The 13,320-nt window shown below is 38.7% G+C and overlaps 1 protein-coding gene across 1 annotated transcript in view; it reads left to right on the top strand.

Moving 5' to 3' along the window:
• Positions 1–13,320, top strand: part of ttn.1 (titin, tandem duplicate 1) — a 685,821-nt gene that overhangs the window by 334,180 nt on the left and 338,321 nt on the right. Inside the window, exons 45-55 of the mRNA XM_041201521.1 lie at positions 4,710–4,940; positions 5,147–5,391; positions 5,554–5,750; positions 5,844–6,008; positions 7,334–7,502; positions 7,596–9,289; positions 9,377–9,658; positions 11,587–11,853; positions 12,031–12,303; positions 12,419–12,682; positions 12,780–13,040. Of these exons, the coding sequence (XP_041057455.1) occupies positions 4,710–4,940; positions 5,147–5,391; positions 5,554–5,750; positions 5,844–6,008; positions 7,334–7,502; positions 7,596–9,289; positions 9,377–9,658; positions 11,587–11,853; positions 12,031–12,303; positions 12,419–12,682; positions 12,780–13,040 (4,048 nt within the window). The remainder of the gene's footprint in view (positions 1–4,709; positions 4,941–5,146; positions 5,392–5,553; positions 5,751–5,843; positions 6,009–7,333; positions 7,503–7,595; positions 9,290–9,376; positions 9,659–11,586; positions 11,854–12,030; positions 12,304–12,418; positions 12,683–12,779; positions 13,041–13,320) is intronic.

Here is a 13,320-nt window from a genome sequence, read left to right as displayed (position 1 = left end):
TGATTGTATTCTTTTTCGAAAGCAATGATTAAATCTGCCTCCACTGTGCTCTCAGACAGAGAGTTCCAAATCCTAACCACTTACTGCATAAAACATTTTCCCTCATGTCGACATTACTTTTTGATTCTTCCAATGGGAGCTGTTTCTCCCTGTATACTCTGTCCAGACCCTTCATGATTTGAATACCTCTATCAAATCTCCTCCCAACCTTCTCTTCTCCAAGGAGAGCAACCCCACCTTCTCCAATCTATTTACATAATTGAAGTTCCTCATGCCTGGAACCATTCGCATGAATCTTTTCTGCATCCTCTCTAATGCTTTCACATCCTTCCTAAAGGATAGTGCCCAGAGCTGAATATAATACTCTAGTTGCGGCCAAACCTATTTTTTATACAGATTTATCATAATGTTCTTGCTTTTGTACTCAGTGCCCCTATTTTTAAAGCCCAGGATCCCTTATGCTTTTTTAACCATGACCTCAAACTGTCCTGCTACTTCAATGATTTATGCAAATGTACATCAGTTCCCTCTGCTCCAGCACCCCCTTTCAAACTGCATCCTTTATTTTATATTGCCTTTTCCTGTTCTTCCCACCAAATGAATCACTATATTAAATTTCATCTGCCACTTGTCTGCCCATTCCACCAACCTGTCTATGTCCTTTTGAAGTTTCACACTCTCCTCCTCATGGATCACATTACTTCCAAGTTCTATGTCATTTGCACATTTTGAAATTGTGCCCTATACACCAAAGTCTAGGTCAGTAATAAATATCAAGAAAAGCAGGAGCATCTATACTTGGAAAACCCTACTATAAAATTTTCTGTAGTCTGAAAAATAACTGTGCACCACTACTCCCTGGCTCCTGTCACTCAGCCAATGCCCAATACATGGTGCCACTGCCCCTTTTATTCCATGAGCTTTAACTTTGCTCACAAGTCATTTGTGCGGCATTTTATCAGCTGCCTTTTGGAAATCCATGTACTCCAAATCAACTGCATTACCCTTATCTACTTATTATCCCATCACTAAAAGAAGTGATGGAGAGGAGTTGGGTGAGAAAGTAGAAAGGGACAGGGTAGGCCATAGGGAACTTGATGGTTGGCTGGCTTCCTGGGCCTGGGGAGTGGAGGGAAAAGCAGAGACAACTGTACAGATGATATATTGGTGACAAAGACATTTATGAGTTTCATGCACTTGTTGGTGGTGAGAATTCAGGGGAGATGGAGTTAAGGATATGCTTGGTGGTGAACAGGTGATCTTTGTGTCCAGGATCAACCTGGCATAGTGGTTGCTGGCAGAGGGGAATGAGGTCTTTCTGTGGTCCAGCCATCTTCAGTGATGCATTGGTGAGTCATTTGTTCAGCAGATACTCTCAAGTTTGCACGTGTTGGACTTGAGAGAGTGAAGAAAAGGGTCATATCAGGAGGAACGACAGAGGTAGAAGATTTCAAAGTTTTTATTGGAGGCAAGGGCATCAAAGATGCAGATGAAGGAGTGGTTGTGTAAATCAATAGCTTCAGAATTACTGTGGCAGATAAAGAGCCAGGCAGGCTAGGCAATTGGAAATTTGAAAGTGCACTTGTGAGTGACATAGAGGAGAGTTTTTTTTCCCTCGGTGGCAGTGAGGAAAGGAAATGGGTTATTATGGAGTAGAGTGATGTAGGTAGTGAGGAATACAAGTGAGTGGTTGGAAAATGTCTTCTCATTGATTGAGGCCAAGGAAGTTTAGAGGCCGTGGGTAATAGCAAGGTTTAGAGAATGGTCATGATATGGGTAGAAATTTTATGCAAGCATAGATTTTGGGCAGAAAGGAGGACAATGAATTCTTAGGAGAGATTCCAATAGGATAAAGATGGAGATTAAAATCACTGAGCACAACTTCCTAAGTAAAGCAAATTTTTTTTTGCTATTCTCCATTAAATGTTCTCTTAGTTTTCTGTGCTTCAGTTGGAATATTTCCAATATCTTAAGTCTCTTCTCATTTCTACAGTTTCTAACTCCTGGTACCTTCCTGGTGAAACTATGCTAAATATTCTCTATCGCTTTCTCTAATCTTCTTGATTCTCTTCTTGTGCCTAGAGATGCATAAGGCAGATGAATCACATGCTTACATCAATTCCCATAGCTAGATTTTCCTGGAACAGGTCACTAGCCTGTCGCTAGAATCTATAGTTTGAGGGGCACCGTAGCCTGTCAACAGAATCTATAATTTGAGGGGCGCCATTCCACATCAAGCATGACTGAACAGGAAACTCTGCCACTCTTACCATCTGTCATAGATGTATTGCAAGGATTTACAGGTTGATAATAAACCTGTTTGTGAATGCCCCTTCCATGGCCTTCAAGTCCTGTAGTTGGACTCAAACGGAGCTTCTGACTCAGAGGCAGGGACAATATCCACTGCACTGTAAGACCTCCCTTTCTATAATGGGATGTACAAAACTACACACAGCTCTGTATCTGTGGCCAAACTGATGCTTTGTATTAATTAATTATTTCTTTATTCTTGTACTCTATGCTCCAATTTACATTACCCAAACAGTTACTTTTTTTTTTGTTGTGTTAAAATTGTACTTGTACATGCTAGGAATTCTACCTGGACTTGTACTTGCAAAGAATCATGTAATTTGGGCATCTAAGCCTCCCTTTTTCTCCAAGCCCTTCAGCATTTTTCTTTTTTGAATATATACTGCCATTGGTGGGGTTTGAATTTAACCTGATGAAGTTGATGCTATTGAGATGCCTTCAAAGAGAGCATATACTTACTACCTGACTAAGGCTGACATTCTGCCCATTTTCATTTTTGTATGGTCTTAATGGTGAGTGGATGAAGTGCCTACTTGTTTCAGGTGGTGAGCCTGGTTTAATATGCAAATTGTAGTCCTATGATGTATATAGAGCCCCAATTGGTTCGTGCGTGCACTGTGCATATTCTGACCAATTTTACCAGCAATTGAGCTGAAGAGGATTTGAAAACGTAAGTTTGAACTATTCCCATGTGACAACAGGAGCAGGAGTGATCCATTGGGTCCCACAAAAATAATTGGACCATTGCTGCCCCAGGTTTCGCCCCCCCTCCATGATTGTACAGCCTCCCTGTAACTTACTTTGCTGCTGGCTAGGAACTCTTTGTGCTGCCTGATGTTGCAGCAGCCTAATTTTGGCAAGCTGCATGAGGATGCCCATTTGGGATGGGCAGCTTGTTGATTTCATGTAAATGAACAGTGAGCTCACTTCAGAATCTCCAAAAAATCTCCAGATTTCTTTCTTCTCTTGAGATCTCTGCCTGAAGGCATGTCTAATCCACAGCACCAGAACCTCCACCACAGGTTGTGCAAAGATGCAGGTCCAAAAACCACCTCAACCTGAACATGGTCCAACCCTGTGCTGTTTGCACCATTCTGATCCAGACCAACCATCCAGCCAACTGGTCCCCCAAGGAGTCTGGGTTGCTGTGGCAACATGCACTTTTACGTACATGCTGTAGTCTGAAGCTATGCATAGTGATGGTTGAGGCTCCAATATCTTTCCATCACATGTCTAACTGGGAATCACTCCCACTCTTACTGCATTGGCATATGTTGGAAAGGTTTATAAGTTGATACTTGTTTGGCTGCTTTATGAATGCATCTTCTTGGGCCATCAAGCTCTGGAATGGGATTTAATCCTTGAGCTTTTGGCTCAGAGGCAGGAGCGCTAACCAATGTGCCATAAGGCCTCCTATCTACTTTCTACTCCACAGCAAACTGTATCTACCTATTCTGCCCATTCTATTATCCGGTCTTGTTTATCTGAAGTTTTTCACAACCCTCTTCACTCTTGCCAAACTGACTACTTTTGCATAGTTAGAAAATTTCAAATAGTCTATATAGACCAAGGACAAAAGTGGATGCAGCAATGATTCCTGAGGTCACCACTTCCAACTCTTCTCCAATCCATGAAACACCCATTTACATTAACCCTGTTTCCTATTTGTCAATCAGCTTTCCATTGAATGGCTGGTTTCTCTTTCAGCTTTTTCCATGTTACCTGGGGTCATCACAATACTGGTTGATCACTTTCATATCAACCATCATTTTTGAATTTGGTGGGTGGTTTTACAGCTGGATGCCCTTTCTGCTGCTAGCTCTACCCATTTATCCAGAATAGGAACTGGCATTGATACACGCTGGCTTCCCTGCACCAATGGCTGGGCTTGAATCAACTTTCTATCCATGCCACCAAACTTCCTTTTTAACCATAGTTTTTAATTTTCTTAACAAGCTTCTGTAAGAACTTTACTAAAATAATTCTGAAAATCCATATACATTACATCTACTGCATTCCTTTCCTTATATCAATTCAAATTTTTTCACAACATCATTACGTCTATGTGCTGCAGCTGTTTTTATTTAGTTGCCAGTTAAACAACTTATATTTCATGCGTTGTTTGTCAACACAATAAACTTTGTGTTATCCAGCACCCTACCAACCAGAATTCTCTACTAACCGGAATTTCTGATGTTCCCTGAATACGAATTGCCACTTTTAACAACCCGTACCTGTATACTGTATTATTTTATACTTTACTTTATCTTTTAATGTACTGTTGAAGATTAGAAGTAAAAAGATTGCTGTTCTATCCCCACGCATACTGGATAATAAAGATTTTACTGTATTTTAACCTATTGCTCATCACTAACTACAAATAATTTTGTTCTTTTCAGGAGTACCACATTTCTTCATTTGAAGAACGACTTATCAAAGAAATTGAATTGCGAATCATCAGGATCACTTTGGAAGAACTTCTTGAAGAGGATGGTGAAGAAATGGTGTTAGATATTCCTGAAGATGAATCTGTTGCACCAGGATTTGATTCAACAGTGAAAAGCTTTAGAGTTCTGGATGGAATGGGTGTTACTTTCCATTGTAAAGTATCTGGTTATCCATTGCCCAAGGTAACTAATTTTTGCATCAGAAACCACATTTCCCATGAAGAATATTTGAGATGAAATTTGTTTCTAATCAGATATAGTACAGTTAATGTGAATAGGTGAAAATGTGTGTTGTACAATTTAAAATCCTTTTGTAAACTCTTTTGGGAGATTACAACTTTTAAAATTATCTCATGCATCTTGGTGATGTACGTTTCATATTTTCATAGATTGTATGGTTCAAAGATGGTAAGCGCCTGAAACATGGGGATCACTATTGGATGGATATTTCTCAGGATGGCAGAGCCAATCTGCGTATTCCTACAGTTTTGCCAGAAGATGAGGGCATCTACACAGTGTTTGCCAGCAATGTCAAGGGAAATGCTATTTGCTCTGGAAAGCTGTTTATTGAACCCATTGGTGCTCCAGCAGGCCACGCTTATTTACCAACAACAGAAATAATGAGGAGAATGCGGTACTAATTATTAGACACTTACTTTGCATTAATTTCATGTGTTGTGCTTCACATTCTGTAACATTCAGAAAATTAAAAATCAATTAGCTAATGATTTAAAAATCAAAATTATAATGTTAATGACAATGTTATAATGTTAAATACTTTTTTCCCTTTCTTTAGTTCTGTGTCTCCACGGTCCCCAAGTCGTTCACCAGCACGTAGATTAGAAGATACTGATGAGACTCAACTAGAGAGACTGTACAAACCAGTTTTTGTTCTGAAACCTACGTCATTTAAGTGTACTGAGGGGCAGACAGCTAGATTTGACCTGAAGGTTGTTGGTAGGCCCATGCCTGAGACGTTATGGTTCCACAATGGTAAGAATTACATTTTGTCACATCAGTATATTCAGTGTATACAACTAATATGGGGCAATGAGGTAGCTGACTTAATATCCATTTCTGTTTCAGGTCGTCAAATTGTGAATGATTACACTCACAAAATTGTAGTAAAGGAAGATGGGATTCAGTCCCTGATCATTGTTCCTGCTCTGCCAATTGATTCTGGTGAATGGACTGTTGTGGCACAAAACAGAGCTGGCAAAAGCTCTGTTTCTATGGCACTCTCTGTGGAAGGTACTATATTCTTTATTCTCTTCTTAATAAATTAAAAATTCAAAAGTATACATTAATTTTAAGCGAATTTGCTGCAAGAAAGATGTTTTTATTTTTTCTGTGTTTGTTCCAAGAGATGCATAGAGATTCATTGTGAGCAGCACTGGGACCAGCGCTCCAGTATTTTTTGCACTTGCCCACAAATGAACTGAGCATATTTCATCATGTAAATGTCCAGTTCATTATAATATTCGTATTTTGCTCCATGTGTATTGTTTAGAATGCACTGAGAGAGTACCGAGGTGTGGCAATAGAATTTCCAGTGCACTGCAACTTGAGAAAGAAGGATGTTTTTGTATTGAAAGAGCATTGCACGAGATTACAATTAGTCTTCTAAGGCCAAAATATTGAGCAGTACGCAAACAGGGTCAATATAGTGGTGTATCAGGTTCACCCAGATTTTAAAAAAATGTTAATCTCTTGACAGATCTTCCCATCCAGTGATCATTTAGAGAACACAATGAATGAATGAAGTATCGCACAAATGATTCAACTGCTATATGGGAGTAAACTTACAATTAAAAAAAAGTGGTCTTGCTGAGCCTTGTGTCAGTTTGCCTACAAATGCCATGTGCATTACATATTACCTGGCAATATGGGAGAACATAGAAACATTGGAACAGGATTAGGCCACTCAGTCCCTCGAGCCTGATGCACCACCCAGTAGGATCATAGCTGATCTATGATCTAACTCCATATGCCTGCCTTTGCCCCAGATCCCTTAATACCTTTCATTAACAAGGCTAAGTGGGTGGTATGTGAAATAAGCCTCGGACTTCCATATTAAACTATACTGTGGGTTAATGCATGTTGCATGCCAGAACAACAGATGTTGACATTGCATAATCAAGCCAATTTTGTACATAGAGGCAAAAAAAACATAATTTTTAAAAAAAAGTTGGTCAGTCTCTGTTTTGCCTTTATGAGGCATGAGTCAAAAGGGTGGGTAATAATCTTTTTTCAGGTTTTGACAGAATCTCAAGTTGATTATTCTCAAATGTGGAAGAGTGAGTCAACATGAATAGCATGTGAATTTCACTTCCTTTTGGGGCACACTTTGGCTGCAATTTATGCTTCTCCCGGTGGGATGGCAACATTGAGAACCCACAATGTGAAACTGCAGCCCACCTCTTAACTGTGAAGCAAATTGGAGAATGAATGTATTGTTCTATTTTGCCATTCAGATTGCCAAAATGCAGTCATTAAGTACACTGAAAGTTTATATATGTTATTGTGAATGCCTATTTTCGAGCAGCAATATTTAAAAATTCATTTTTTCTTTGCAGCTAAAGAGCATTTGTTGAGACCACAGTTTGTGGAAAAATTGAAAAATGTCAGTGTTAAAGAGGGTGCCCCTGTTGCAATGGCAGTAAAAGCTGTTGGAAACCCAAATCCTGATATTGTATGGCTGAAAAATAGTGATATTATTGCCCAACACAAGTATCCTCATATTAAGTAAGTACATTACAATATTAATAAATTTTAGTGATAATAAGTACAGGCAAATTTGTATTATTTGTTGATTTGTAATTTCTACTTGTATTTTAGGATTGAAGGTACTAAAGGAGAAGGAGCACTTAAAATTGATTCTGCAGCAAGTTATGATGCTGCCTGGTATACTGCAACTGCCATCAATAAAGCAGGTCGTGACACAACAAGGTGTAAAGTCAATGTTGAACTTGAGTTTGCTGAACCTGAACCAGAAAGAAAGTTAATCATTCCAAAGGGAACCTATAAAGCTAAGGAGATATCAGCTCCCGAGCTTGAACCCCTCCATTTACGTTATGGCCAGGAACAGTGGGAAGAAGGCGATTTGTATGATAAGGAAAAACAACAGAAACCCCATTTCAAAAAGAAGACTAGTTCTGTGAGGCTCAAATGTTTTGGGCCAGCACACTTTGAATGCAGACTAACACCAATTGGTGATCCAACAATGATTGTTGAATGGTTGCTTGATGGTAAGCCTCTTGCTGCAGCTAACAGGCTTCGCATGATCAATGAATTTGGATACTGTAGTCTTGACTTTGAAGTAGCATATCCCCGGGACAGTGGTATCATCACCTGTAAAGCTACAAACAAGTATGGCACTGATCAGACATCGGCAACTCTCATTGTAAAAGATGAAAAGAGCCTTGTTGAAGAATCTCAGTTACCTGAAGGCAGAAAAGGAATGCAACGAATTGAAGAACTTGAAAGAATAGCCCATGAAGGTGCACTTACAGGTCTTTCAGAAGAACTGATAAAAGAGAAGACAAAGCCTGAAATAGTTTTGTTCCCAGAACCAGTAAGAGTGCTGGAAGGTGAAATAGCACGCTACCGGTGTCGTGTCATAGGCTATCCTCAACCAAAGGTCAACTGGTATCTTAACGGACAACTTATTCGCAAGAGCAAACGGTTTAGACTACGGTATGATGGTATCTATTACCTGGAAATTGTTGACTGCAAATCATATGATTCAGGTAATGTCAAAGTTACGGCAGAAAATCCTGAGGGGGTTGTGGAACACACAGTGAAGCTAGAAATAACAGAACGAGCAGATTTCAGGTCTATCTTGCGGCGAGCCCCTGAACAGAAAGTTGAAACTGGCCCATCAGAACCAGCCAAGCCATTCTTTGAAGTCATTAAGGTAGAAAAACCAGCAGATACAGCAACCAAAGAAGTGGTGAAACTTAAAAAGGCTGAAAGAATTGTTCACGAAAAACTAAGAGAGGAGACTGAAGAACTACGTAGCAAGTTTAAACGTAGAAAGGAGGAAGGTTATTATGAAGCTATTACAGCAGTTGAACTTAAATCACGTAGAAAGGATGAAGCTTATGAAGAAATGCTGAGAAAAAGAAAGGAAGAACTTCTCCATTGGACCAAAGAAGTACCTGAGGAGGAAAAGAAACTGCCTCCTCCTGAAGGCACTGTTATCATTCCAACTTTTAAACCAGATAAGATTCAGTTATCACCAAGTATGGAGGCACCCAAAATTTTGGAGCGTATTCAGAGTCAGACAGTGGCTCGTGGAGATGAAAGTCATTTCCGTGTTAGAGTGGTGGGCAAGCCAGACCCCGAATGCCAATGGTTTAAAAATGGTGTAAAACTTGAAAAAACTGAACGAATTTACTGGTATTGGCCTGAAGACAATGTTTGTGAACTTGTAATTAGAGATGTTGTACCTGAAGATTCTGCCAGTATAATGGTGAAAGCTATCAATGTTGCTGGTGAAATCTCAAGCCATGCTTTCCTGCTTGTACAAGGTATTTAACTCTATCTACTAAATGCTAGATGCATTTTTTTTATTATTTTTCCTGGCATTTACAATTTTTTTTCTCATTGTTTTTCAGCCAAGCAAGTGATTACTTTTTCTGAGGAATTGCATGATGTCAATGCAAAGGAGAAAGACACCATGGCAACTTTTGAATGTGAATTGTCAGAACCATTTATAAAAGTAGAGTGGTTTAAGAATGATGTGCATATTTTCCCTGGTGACAAATACCGAACGCATTCTGACCGGAATGTTCATTTCCTATCTGTATTGACAATTAATATGAATGATGCTGCAGAATACACTTGTGCTCTTGTTGAAGATTCTGCTATAAGATCAACAGCTAAACTTATTGTTGAAGGTAAGAAAAATGCTTGAGCATCAAAACAAAAGCTAAATAACTGTAGCGCAATAGAGAGCATACAAAGTCCAATTGAAATTAGGGTAGATTATTTAGTACAAAGGTTAAACTACTACTACTTAAATATTAGCATATTATGATTGAATATCAATGTTTTTTTCTCAATACCTATTGGTTGTTACAAAGCAAAGAAAAAGAGCAATGATGTAAATTCCATATTTAATTCAAATTAACTGTACATTTTTCAAATTTGTTTTAACCTGGTTTCATTATAACTTACCACAGATTAAATGATCATATGTAAACAGAAAGTTGTTCATCTGTCTGTTTCTGGTGAAAACTTTGACGATTGATTCTTTACATAAGATCATAAGAAGTAGGAGAAGGAATAGGCCATTCGGCCCTATGAGACTGTTCCATCATTGGATAGGATCATGGCTGATCTGATTGTGGTCTTAACTCCACTTTCATGCCTCCCCCCCTCCCCAGATAATTCTTAACTCCCTTGTGGATCAAAAATCTAGCTAACTCAGCCTAGAATATATTCAATGACCCAGCCTCTACTACTTTTTGTGGAAGAGAATTCCAAAGACTAACAAACCTCAGAAAATAAATTCCACTTCATCTTTATCTTAAATGGGAGACCCCTTTTTTAAAACTCTGCGCTGTGGTTCCAGATTCCCTCATGAGAGGAAACATCCTTTCAACAGCTACCTTGTCAAGCTCCCTCAGAATCTTAAGGTTTGATAAGATCACCTTTCATTCTTCTAAACTCCAAAAAGTATAGGCCCAACCTGCTTAAACTTACCTCTTACAAGTGTTTAAAAAAAATTGAATTACAACATCAGATTTCACATGTACACTAATGACGCCCAGTTCTTCCTCACTGCCATCTCTCTCAACTGCTCCACTGCATTTGATTGTCACACTGATTGTCCCATGTCCAGTACTGGTTGAGCAGAAATTTACTCCAGTTCCAAAAATTCATTCCCTAGCATCCAATTCCATCCCACCCTTGAGCCTGAACTAGACATCTCACAACTTCAGCATCCGATTTAACCCTGAGCTGAGCTTCTGATTCCATATCATTTCCATCATCAAGACCACCTCTTCCACCTCCATAATTGTACCCTTCTCCATTGCTGCCTCAGCCCATCTGATCTCATCAAGACTCAGGTAGTCCAGTGCTTTCCTGCTCAATCACCTAACTTCTAATCTATGGAAATTAGTTGACCCTATCCAAAACTTTGCTGCTCATGTTCTAAGTTGCAGCAAGTGTCATTCTCCCATCTCCCTTGTCCAGTATTGCCTCAGATTTTAAATTTTCATCCTAGTCTTCAAATCTCTCTGTGCCCTCATCCCTTCCTACCTCTGCAACCTCCTCCATGCTTAAATCCTCCAAAAACTTGGCATTCCTCCAGTTCTAGGCACCTCTTATTTCCTTTGTCCCAGCATTGAGAACCTTGTCTTCAGCTATCAGATCCCAAGCGTTGCAATTCTCTCCTAAACCACCATGCTCCCTACCTCTGTGTCCTAATTTACGATGCCCCATAAAACCGACCTCATTGGTCATCTCCCCTAGTATCATCTTATGTGGATTGGTGTCAGATTTTTTCTGATACCTGTGAAGTGCCCTTGGACAATTAACTGTGTTAAAAGTGCTATATAAATGCTTGTTGTTGTTCACTTATTAATAAACTCACTAATCCTACATTCCCGGCAGGAAGCCCCATTTGAAAGAATAATGGGTTTGAGAGTTTACAATGTTGTAGCTCTATCTCTGGCCCATGCTCCTTTAAGCATGGCTTTCGACTGAGTGCGTTGGATTGATGAATTGACTCTTTTTAATTGCATTATATTAGTCAAGATATGAAATAGTGCAATGATGTGGTGGCTTAATGTGCAGCTTTTTTTTAATGTCCGTATAGGGGCTATTCTTGAATTCACCAAAGAGCTTGTGGACTTAGAAGTACCAGAGTTATTCTCAGGTGAATTAGAATGTGCTGTTTCAAGTGAAGATGCTGAAGGAAAATGGTACAAAGGAGATGTAGAGATCCAACCTAGCAGCAAATACTATCTTTCCTCTCGTCGTGGTCGCCATACTTTAACAGTTAAGGATGTTGTCAAGGAAGACCAGGGTAGATACAGTTTTGTTGTTGAAGGCAAAAAGACAAGTTGCAATATGAAGATGAAACGTAAGTTAATTTTTATGTAAAATGGTACTAATTAACTCATCTTTTATTTTCTAATTTATACTCTAAGTAAGTAAAACATTTGGTTTGAAGATGAAATGCAATCAGTGTCTGTAAATTCACCAGATTTAGAGACATTACAAGGGGTTTATTGACAATGGTTACCTTTATTATTTGTAGCACGTGCTGTGACAATCCTTCAAGATCTAGGAGACCAGACCGTTTGTGAAGGCGATATTGCCCAACTTGAAGTAAAATTCTCTCAAGAAAATGTTGAAGGTGTCTGGAAGAAGGATGGTCAAGAAATCCAGGCTAATGAGCGTGTTCACATTGTTATAGACAAAACATCACATATGTTGCTGATTGAGGATGCAACTAAAGAAGATGCTGGCAAATATTCATTTCATGCCACTGATTTTGATCTCTCAACATCTGGATGTTTAACTGTACAGTGTAAGCGTTTTTTTATTTTTAATATTTCAGCTTTATAGTGTTTCATGCACTTATAAGGAATATCCAGGGTATCCAGGGATTTCCAAATGACTGTCATGTTTTCTTTACTTTCCAGCTATCGATATTGTGATCCCTCTTAAAGACCTTACTGTTGTTGAGGGTACAAAGGCAGTTTTAGAGTGCAAAGTCTCAGTTGCACATATTACGTCTGTGAAATGGTACTTTAATGACCAACCGATTCAACTTTGTGACAGGATACAGACTGTTGCAAAAGGGGCTAAACAGCGTCTGGTAATCAGCAGGTCATTTGCCTCAGATGAAGGATGCTACAAGCTTGTCATTGGTAAAACTGAAACAAGCTGCAATCTATCAGTTGAACGTAAGTGACCAATTATTATGAACTGGTTAAAGAAACCTATATTTATATTTATTGAGCATTTTGTTTTCTGAAACTTGGATTTGTGTCTTTCTTATAGGAATTCAAATTATTAGAGGACTTAAAAATATGACATGCACAGAGACTCAGAGTATTACTTTTGAAGCAGAGTTGTCTCATACTGGGATTGATGTAGCATGGGTATTTAGGAATCAAGAGCTCATAATTGGTCCCAAATACAAGGTAGAGGCAAAGGGAAAAATTTACAGATTGACTGTCCTGAACATAATGAAAGATGAAGAAGGAGAATATACATTCTTGGCTGGTGAAAAGACATCAAAAGCAAACCTTACAGTTTCAGGTATGAAGAAATTAAATTATATACTGTAGAATATAGTAGTTTTTTTTCTATTTGTTTGCAGTAAAAATCATGGTATTGATTTTAAAAATAGATAGCAAGCTCATATTTAACTAAATATTATAAATTATCTATCATCTAAATATCATCACTGATACAATAAAATGGTCTGAGTGCGCGTGTCTATGTATTTGGTGTCACGTTCTAATTGGTTGAAAGAAACAAAGGCAAATCTTAACTCTGTAATTATGAGAATTAACTAAATCACTCAAGATGTTCTTAA

The sequence above is a fragment of the Carcharodon carcharias genome, chromosome 12 (genome assembly GCF_017639515.1).
Source record: "Carcharodon carcharias isolate sCarCar2 chromosome 12, sCarCar2.pri, whole genome shotgun sequence".
In the NCBI taxonomy this organism is placed as follows: Eukaryota; Metazoa; Chordata; class Chondrichthyes; order Lamniformes; family Lamnidae; genus Carcharodon; species Carcharodon carcharias.
This window is presented reverse-complemented; position numbering and strand designations above follow the sequence as displayed.